Here is a 10,233-nt window from a genome sequence, read left to right as displayed (position 1 = left end):
CCTGGAGACGCGCCCGATAGGTAGCCCAACCCACGGGAACTACTCTAATAATCGCGAATTAAATTGACAAACAATTTAATAATTTGATGCTACCATCAAGCATCATATGTTATAAAGATGTTAATATATAAAAACTGTTAATAAATTTATTGCGAAAAATATTACTTCGGCCGGGACTTGAACCCGGATCTCTTGTAAACCGTACGAACGTCCTGAGCCATTAGACTACCGAAGCCTTAGTAATATTCTTCGCAATAATCGGTACAATAAGGAAGCAACGTCTTTCTTTCAGACGACGTAATCTAAACAATATCTTTATTTTAGACCGTATATAGGAGAAACACAATCAATACTAGAAATTTAAAATGCCTATTACGGTCGAAGTTGGATCTTCGTTGCTTAAATAATTTAATCTTGATTGCTTGGCAATTTAATTGGCGATTACTAGAGTAGTTTTAATTGCGTTTATTTAGTCCGGAAAAATAATTCGGCGCGCAGTTTGAAAAAGACTACAATATGGTATATATGCAAGTACATATATGTACTAATATATATATAGTATATATTAGTAATTCAAGCTTGAATTATTTAAACAACGAAGATCCAGCTTCGACCGTAATAGGCATTTTAAATTTCTAGTATTGATTGTGTTTCTCACATATACGGTCTAAAATAAAGAAAATAAGGACGCTCACCACGATTGCAAAGCACCGTATCGCAAACATTACCATGAATAATTCAAGAACCGGTTTCTGATATGTTGGCCAGTCGGTATCAGACACAGTGAGTCACTTTTTAGTTATTAGCTAGTATTAATGAAAATTGTAAAGTGATAAAAAATCTCGTCAGAAGGACTTATGACTGTGGACGAATAACACCGACTGATAAGACGTGACAACAACTCGAGCTTTTATAATTTATCTATAATTGGGAGGTAGGTCTTCGGAAGCCCCTCCATATCCGTCTGCAGGTTGAGTCCATGCGTTTGTCTCTTGATGAATATCATCTCCGAAATCAATCTCTTTCTGTAGTGAGGTTCCTCTTCCAATATTGCAACGTTGTCCCAGTCAAAATCATGTCCCTCTTACAACCGATGTTCCGTTATAATATTGCGAGCAGACATGTTCCATCGGATGTGGTTCTTATGTTCTGTGATTCTTGACTTCAGTTGTCTATACATCTGTCCCACATAACTCGCGCGCGTCGCAACACTTACACGAAATCTTATAAACAACCTTCGATTTCTTATCACGCGCTAAGGGGTCCTTATGCACCCTGATAAATTCACGCAATTTATTAACACTATAAAATAGGGCTCGGCACGAAATGCACATTTCGGCCGATTTTCGAGTCGGCTCCGCTTCCCGCTATCCCCCTCACCGCACCGCCCCGCGCGCGTATATAACGGCTTTAATGTACACTAATGTGCACTAGTACGTTCAACAGAATTCGCTATTAGTTTCGTATGTAATGAGCGAAAAAAAAGATAGAATAAAGATTACAACGTGTCGAGCGCCTCGAATGAATGCCCCTTACGTCTACGAGCGCCTTAGTACATTCCTAAGCGTTGAGCGGCATTTGGATTGCGCGCGTGGCGGTGCGGTGAGGGGGATAGCGGGAGGCGGAGCCGACTCGAAAATCGGCCGAAATGTGCATTTCGTGCCGAGCCCTGCTATAAAACAATACTTTCATATGCTCGCTATTCAATCTACTAAACTCCTCAGTAATACCACGAACGAAGGGGACAGTGAGCCACGAAGGCTGCACTACATCAACGCTATTAGAGGAAGGTCACCGATACCGACATACCACTTTGTTTTTAGACAATATTTCTTAAACAAAAGGTAAAAATACAACTTCGAAAACATAAATACAAAGTAAAAAGTGTCTTCTATTAGATAGTATAAGCAATTTTTATAATACTGTTAGCAATTTTGCAATAATTAAGTTTTTCGTAAGTTATGCAAGAATGAGCGTCTGACAAAATGGGCTCCAAAACTGACACAGTAGGCAGTAATGCTACTTATTCCTATTCTTTTTCTTTTACAGGAATGATCTGTATAAAGTACCTATAAGTGAATGTATATAAGATTTTTCAGAATTAGTTTACTTCGTTATAAAACATTTTTATTGAATTATATGCATATTTACTTTATGCTGTTCTGCAAGATGCAAATACGTAACGCGATAGTTTTCCTAGAGTTGTTCCATATATGCACGATTGCCTTCAGCTCCAATAGACTTATTTGACACTATAAGGCAACGTTATAAAGATTAAGTTAGCTCATGGTCTGTTTTACGGGCAGGTGTGTCGGGGTTTACGCTGCACCCCAATTTTTAATTAAAAATCGTATTATGAAAAGACTAAGAGGAAAAATAATATAAATAAAACTTATTTCGGAAACTACAAGTGTTTAAAATGACGTAATATTATCAATAATATAGTCACTATTATTTGAACCTCACAATTTGCAAAAGAAAATCGTAAGAATTTTATTTTCGCATTTGTAGAATTCGTTTTTAGCTGATTTGATATAGAAACAAGCCACAAACTTACGAATTATGAGTTTGTACTTCTTTAATTAGCTAAACAGATCATGATTTTATTAGTATTAATAAAGTGCAACAGTTAGTTTCCGAAAAATAAGGGGGTGTCACTTTAGAAAACCTATATCAGTATCGGCGACTTTCCTCTATCACTGACAACATTCTTCCTATCATCCTTTCCTAGCCATAATAATGTTCTTCAAACGGTTGTTAATGTTCTCAAATATAAAGCTCAAAGGATAATCATTCTGTAACAATACTTTAATTATGAAACACAAATTATCAAAATGGAATTTAGGATTCGAAAGCAAAACCACTCTGTCAACTAATCCCGCGAGTGTACCTCTTTTTTGAGAAACCGGGTGCTGTAACCAAAAGTTCAAATATCTACCCGAAACGGTTGGCTTGCGGTACCAATCGAACTCTATCAACTCATTATCCTTAATCACTGTTACATCCAAAAAATTCAATCTATCACCCCCCACTTCCATAGTGAACTGAAGCCTAGGATGCTGAGAATTAAAGACATCAAGAATGGAACTAACAGAAGAAACAAGCGCTGCCATGATTATATCATCAACATACCTATAGTAAAGAGGCAACGGAAACTGAATCAAAGACAAAGCTCTACTCTTCAACTTACGCATAACTAGATCCGCGATGACGGGAGACAACGGGGAGGCCATAGGAATCCCGTAATTCTGCTTGTAAATAACACTGTAGCGGCTTAATCGCCACAATCGACCCGCCGGGCGCTAATACAATAGCGTCACTCCTGAGGTGCCCGGCCGCTGTCCGGGCGCGCGCGTAGCGCGCGCCAGCACTGACGCCCGGCGCTTGCGACGCGTGAGGGCCAAGCGGTCGAGCGCCTGCCCGTACTCAAGATCGATCCAGCATCCGTATTAATAAGACCTCCCGCAGAGCGATCGATATCTTCTGACAAGAATCAGAGTGAGCTCTACCACGGGCCTTTGACTCTTGTAAGATCATCTTTTTGGCATAACCTGTGAAGTGAGCCCCTCGGGCCTTCACGTAAAGCGAGCTCATCCTCGGGCCTTTGCCGCAAAGCGAGCTCTTCCTCGGGCTTTTGCACTGCGGAGCGAGCTCTTACACGGGCCTCCGTATACCCTCGAACGAGCTCGACGTCGGGCCTTCGATCACAGAGCGAGTCCCTTCTGGGATCTATAATAGCGATTCCTGGCAGTAGTCGACAACCACCCTGCCACGGAAACGCCGACGAGACCGTTCCGGCCCCCCTCGCACACCTGGGGAACTTCCTCAGGAGAGGCCTCTTGACCCGGAAGTTACGTTCTTCCCGTGGAAGCTCGTGCCTTTGGAGCTCCAGCGAAAGAGTACTCGCGTCCGGGATCCTCGACGGCGACCATCCACTACCGTCGAGACGCAAACAAACTCCCAGTGGCCTCCTCTGCCGTCGATACCACTGCCGCTACCAGAGGAGTTCAGTTACGTCGCAATAGGACCGCCAATCAGCCCGTCGCCGCCAACACCTGTGAAGCTGAGGACACCAGGGCGAAGGAAGAGGAGAAGGGTAAACCCACGTTTATCCCAACAATCTTCGGGACTGACTCCGACGACTCCGAGGAAACTTGAATTACACACTGACACACGCACACGCGCCGCAAGGCGCCATAAAGAACTTCCATTAGTACCGAGAAGTACTTCTGTATATAGTGTACAAAAACGAATAAAGAGCAACCTATTCTAATTTGTGGAATCACCTTTATTAAGCGGCACCCTTCCACAAAAGTGGTGACCCCGACGTGATCAGATCTTTGTACACTATGACCGACGCACAAAACCCTCCGCAAGCCAAGGCGAACGCGCAAATTCATCGCGTGGCGGTGAAAATACCTCCTTTCTAGGCAGACGAACCCGAGCTATGATTCGCACAACTAGAGGGACAATTCACCTTGAGCAACATTACGGCCGATGCTACTAAATATGCTTACGTTTTATCGCACATAGAAACGAAGCATGCAAAAGAAATCAAGGACCTGATCACCAAGCCTCCGGAGCACGACAAGTACGAACACATCAAGAAAGCGCTTATACAACGGCTATCGATTTCACAGGAGCACAGATACGCCAACTACTCGAGCACGAGGAAATGGGCGATCGCAGACCATCGCAATTCCTGCGTCACTTGCAAGCCCTAGTCAGCTCGACCATCCTGGAGCAACTGCTGAGAACACTGTGGATGGGCAGATTACTGTCACAGCTACAAGCCATCTTGGCCACCAGATCCGCGGATAACCTAAATGAAGTAGCAGAGCAGGCAGACAAAATTCACGAGGTCTCCTGCAGAGCAGTAATCGTCGCCAGTATACAACCATGGTGCAAATTGAGAAACTGACTAAGCAAGTGGCCAGTTTAAAAGGTCGACTCTCACGAGCACCCGCGCAAGAAAAAAGGCGTGACCTCTCTCAAAGTCGTTCTAGAAAAAAACAAGGAGAAGGGGGCATGTGTTTCTACCACCGACGCTTCAAGGAAAAAGCTAAGAAGTGCACACAACCGTGTACTTTCAAAAAGGAAGCGGAAAACTAACTGAGCGTCCGTTGGTAGCGGCAAACGGCTCAGGCCCGCAACTCCGCCGCTTATTCATCACGGATCATGTAACTAAAACGGGATACCTTATAGACACCTGTTCCGACGTCAGTGTTTATCCACGAACACTGGTTCGAGGGCGACGGCCGTTCAATTCAAGTGTACTTTTCGCCGCAAATGGATCTATCATACCAACGTACGGATACCTCGCCTTGCAACCTAACCTAGGATTACGCCGTGCTTTTCCGTAGCATTTTACGGCAGCCGACGTGACTGCCCCTATAATTGGATCCGATTTCCTTATTTTCATCTCCTCCTGGACATGAGGCAAGGTCAACTGGTGGATGCAAAAACAGGACTTAAAGCCAACGGGACCGCAAACAGACGAGGACTCCCGTCAGTAAAATCCATGATAGGAAGCACTCTTTATCATCAATTATTGGCACGTTTCCCCAAGATTACGCGAACCTCAGGGAGACACCAGTAACAACGGTCGCATTCAACCATGCATTACATCAAGACCACAACCGGCCCACCGGAGGCATGCAGACCGCGCAGACTAGCGCCAGACAAATTAAAGGCAGCAAAGGCGGAATTTAATCTCCTTCTAGAAGAAGGAATTATACAACCCTCCAAAAGTCCATGGGCAGCACCTTTACACATGCCTCCCAAAAAGGAAAGCACCTGGAAACCCTGCGGAGATTACAGAAAACTCAACGCTAGGACAGTGCCCGACCAGTACTCCATACCGCACATTGAGGATTTTACGCACTCTCTAAATGAAAAAACCATTTTCTTCACTTTGGATTTGGTTCGAGCTTATAACCAAATTCCGGTACATCCGGAAGACATCCCCAAAACTGCAATTACCACACCATTTGGAATTTTTGAGTTCCGATACATGCCGTTCGGTCTTCGAAACGCGGCGCAAACCTTTCAAAGGTTCATGAACGAGGTTCTGCATGGCTTGGATTTTTGCTATGCGTATATCGACGATATCCTGATCGCTTCCAGCACGGAGGAAGAACACATGAGACATCTAGAGGAAGTATTTACTTGACTCAATGCATACAGCACACAAATAAATCCAGCCAAATGTATTTTCGGAAAGCCGCAAGTAAAATTCTTGGGATACTTGGTGTCAGCAGAAGGGACCCGTCCATTGCCCGAAAAAGTACAAGCCATACAAGATTTTAAAAAACCTGAAACCATCAAACAATTAAGACAATTTCTGGGCACAATAAACTTTTATAGAAGATTTGTACCTGGAGCAGCAAAGGACCAAGCGGTGTTACATGATATTCTACGTGGACCGAAAATGAAAGAAAAAACTCCTGTAGAATGGACGCCACAATTGGAAGAAGCTTTTCAAAACTGCAAAAACAGTCTTGCAAAGGCCACACTCTTGACACATCCGAAGACTGAAGCCACAATTACGCTAACCACCAACGCCTCCGACACCGCACTCGGAGCCGTGGTACAGCAAGAAAGAAATGGGGAATGGCAACCGCTGGCATTCATGAGCAAGAAACTAAATAGGGCGCAAACAAAATACAGCCCTTACGACCGAGAGCTCTTGGTAATTTACACAGCGGTCAAGCATTTCCGACATTTATTGGAAAGGCGGAAATTCGTAATCTACACGGACCATAAACCATTAATATATGCCTTCCAGCAAGATGTATTACGCAGCTCTTCAAGACAAGCTCGACACTTATGGTGGAGTCCCATGAAGCGTATTTGCCGCGTATCGCGTAACCGCGTAACCAATCAGAAGCAATCCGCTGTTTTAGTTTCGCGTTTTACGCCAAAAGCAGATACGAATTCTACTTTTGGCGTATAACGCGATATTATCAATGTATGTGTGTATTCATATAAAGCCGTGTATTCACCTAGCGAACGAACACCGAACGCGAATGTTCGGATATTAGTGTTTATATTTGTGAGCAATTTATTCTTTTTCTCGATTGTACGGAATACTGGTATTCGACCAGATTCGATGTTCGTTCCATGTAGCAATTAAAAAATAATGAATACATCAAATTCTGTAAGTATATATTAATTAATATTATCACATTGTAGACCTCGCACCTAACATAGGGTTATGTTTATACTTATGTAATAACTTAATTGTAATATTAATAATATTAATAGTTGAATATAAAATATTAATAATAATTAATATAATAGAAAGGCTATGAGCCAGATAATATGTATTAATCGATAACAAACGAGTATTATAAGCATAGACACGAATTATACAATAATTATAAACAGACGTTTCGATCATGTTTGGGAGGGTCAAAAGAACCCTCTTTCATAATTATATTTTTTCTAGCAACTGAAGTGCGGATACTGTGGATGGCTACTGAATACTGCTTGTCAAAATTTATGGGAACATCGATGCTTTGCGAATTATGATGAGAGAGAAAATCTTATTAATGTTGATCAAAACTCAATTGTTACTATCGGTACAAAATTTTTTTTATAATGCTTGTTAAAACGTGTCTTCAGTAAAGTAATATTAAAAGTCTGCCTTGCAGTAAGAACCGCCAATGTAAATAATACTCAGAGCTTGCAGCAATCGCAACCATCAGCCCAGTCTAATACATCAGCTCAGTCTAATGACATTGATGAACATTTAATAATAGCTATTATGGAAAGGCCACCATTATTTGATCATAGAATTGATATGCGAGAGAGATCAAAATTGAAAAAAAAATGCATTATGGGAAGAAATTAGAAATATCCTTGGTGGTATGGTATTATAAACATACATTTTTTAAAATAAATTTTCCAATACTGTTATTACTAGGAGCTATGGCTTCAGTAACAACTTTCCCAGAGAGTCATATCATATTTCACAAGAATGTCTTCGTAATAAAATTAAACTTTGTTGCCTATTCTACAGGTATTATGTCAATTGAAGAACTGCAAAAAAAGTGGAAATATCATCGCGACTGCTATGTGAGAGCTAGAAAAAAGATGAAAACATATGTTCCTAGTGGATCTGGCGCATTACCATCAAATTAAAAAAATTCTTATCGATATTTTGAATTAATGAAGCCTTTGGATGATACTCTTCAAACAGAATCGTAAGTCATTTAAGGAATGAGCAAATTTATATTATATATCGTATTCTCTCACAATAATTAATATTTTTTACAGAACAATAAGTACGTTATTAATAGAATCACAGCCTTCTACCTCTGACGAAAATACTTCTGGATATTTATCTACTGTTGAGAGTATAATATCGCCTAATATCGAAAATTCTGTAGGAAGTGATGATATCACATTTCGCCAACTCCGCTTCTAAATCGTCCATCTCGAACTCCGACTCCTAATTCAACAAACACTAAAAGTATGTAACATGAAACTATGCATCATATTTATCTTATACAAAATCATTAATCTTGTAAACTTGTGATCATTTCTAATTATAGAGCGAAAATTATCAGAAAATGATCAATCATCCGCTATAGAATCATTTTTATTGAACATCTTAAATATGCCCGTTCCACAGATGGATGCAGTAGACGGATTTCTCAAAGTATTAGGAGAAGTTTTACGGCGACTGCCATATGAGAAACGCGCTACATTACAATTAAAATTACTTGCAATGGCTGTAAATGAGGAATTAGGAATAAATTAAACGTTATCTTTAAATATTTATAAGGAATGTATTATTATATGTATTATTAAATATGTATTATATGTATTATAAAAAATATAATTATTCGAATATAAATAAATAAATTTTGCATGACATATATATTATAACAGTTTATTTCTAAAAATCATTTTGTAAAACTTTTTCCCATTGCCATGCAACTGAACCATGACCTTCAAAATGTGCAGCAAATGTATCTCTTATTACACTTGCACTTTGCGAATAAAAATTGGTTCCAATATTTCCTGAATCTATGAGGCCTGTAGAAACATTACAATCATGTGAGTGCATTGTAGAATAAACTCGTTCTACAACTGGTTTTTGCAGCTCACGTTTTATTGTAAAATTGTGTAAACAGCATGTTGCTTGTATAATTTTTTTGCAAGTAGAAGTAGACGCTATAATTGATTTTCTGAAGATTCTCCACCTCGCTACTAATATTCCAAAGGCATTTTCTATAACATGTCTTGCTCGACTAAGTCTGTAGTTAAAGATTTTTCTCGTTTTATTGAGTTCTTGACTTCGGGGAAATGGTCGCATCATGTACGTTTTTAAAGGAAAAGCTTCATCTGCCACAATCACGTATGGTAAAACAGGTCCATTATTTCCAATAATAACTGGTGGTGGTATTCTTATTAAATTTTCTTTCAATGCTTTATACAAGTTGCTGTTTCTAAACACTCCACCATCATTCTGACGTCCTTCAGCTCCAATGTCTAAGAAAATAAAGCAACACTCTGCATCACAAACAGCGAGCAAATTTAAACTATGGTATGATTTATAATTATAATAAGTTGAGCCACTGTATGGAGGTGTCTGTAACAAGAAAAATGAAAAGTTTTCTATAAAATATAAAATTATTTTTTTAAATAAAATTTTGAAAAATTAATACCTGAATCATAACGTGTTTTCCATCTACAGCGCCTATGCAGTTAGGAAAGTTCCACCGATTTTCAAATTTGTTAGCAATCTTCTTCCAGGTATCTTCACTGTATGATGGAAAAACTTTATCTTTTAACACCGTCCAGATTGCTTCACAAGTTTCTGACACAATTTTTGAAATGGTATTGTGTCCAACTCGATATGCATAAGAAAGTGATTTCATGCTATCACCAGAAGCTAAATAGCGCAAACAAATTTCCAAACGTGTGTTTGCAGGTATTGGCATTCGAATACATTCCTGCTTCGCTATAAGTGGTTCCACCAAATTTAACAATTCTTTATACATTTCCATGTTCATACGAAAGTAATTAAAAAATTGATTGTCATTGTGGAATTGTAATTCTTTTACAAGATTATCACTTGCTCCTTGAAGTAATCGATTTTCATAAGAAAATATTGGATGAACCCAAAATTTACGTACAGCTGGTCGTGGATTTCGCTTATTTTTTTTTATTAATAACCAAATAGCTATTAATTTTCGCAATTTTAAATGTACAGCTGAACCA

At 39.8% G+C, this 10,233-nt stretch overlaps 1 protein-coding gene and 1 long non-coding RNA gene across 3 annotated transcripts; one reads left to right on the top strand and one right to left on the bottom strand.

Annotated features, from left to right (window-relative positions):
- The first annotated feature begins 7,131 nt into the window (after positions 1-7,131).
- LOC108770388 (uncharacterized) lies at positions 7,132-8,730 on the top strand. 2 transcript variants are annotated; one of them, XR_001940596.1, is made up of 5 exons: positions 7,132-7,159; positions 7,451-7,583; positions 8,024-8,207; positions 8,281-8,476; positions 8,559-8,729. It is a non-coding gene; the product is annotated as an uncharacterized LOC108770388 (long non-coding RNA). The 2 variants fall into 2 exon arrangements; XR_001940595.1 differs by having other exon boundaries at positions 7,137-7,163; positions 8,559-8,730.
- Positions 8,731-9,273: 543 nt separating this feature from the next.
- On the bottom strand, positions 9,274-10,019 carry LOC108770383 (uncharacterized). The gene is made up of 2 exons (XM_018521949.1): positions 9,678-10,019; positions 9,274-9,501 (listed from the first exon to the last, which is right to left on the bottom strand). The coding sequence occupies exons 1-2, from the start codon at positions 10,017-10,019 to the stop codon at positions 9,433-9,435; spliced, it is 411 nt and encodes a 136-aa protein (XP_018377451.1). The 3' UTR covers positions 9,274-9,432.
- Between the last annotated feature and the right edge of the window lie 214 nt (positions 10,020-10,233).

This window comes from Trachymyrmex cornetzi, unplaced genomic scaffold (genome assembly GCF_001594075.2).
Source record: "Trachymyrmex cornetzi isolate Tcor2-1 unplaced genomic scaffold, Tcor1.1 scaffold1269, whole genome shotgun sequence".
In the NCBI taxonomy this organism is placed as follows: domain Eukaryota; kingdom Metazoa; phylum Arthropoda; class Insecta; order Hymenoptera; family Formicidae; genus Trachymyrmex; species Trachymyrmex cornetzi.
This window is presented reverse-complemented; position numbering and strand designations above follow the sequence as displayed.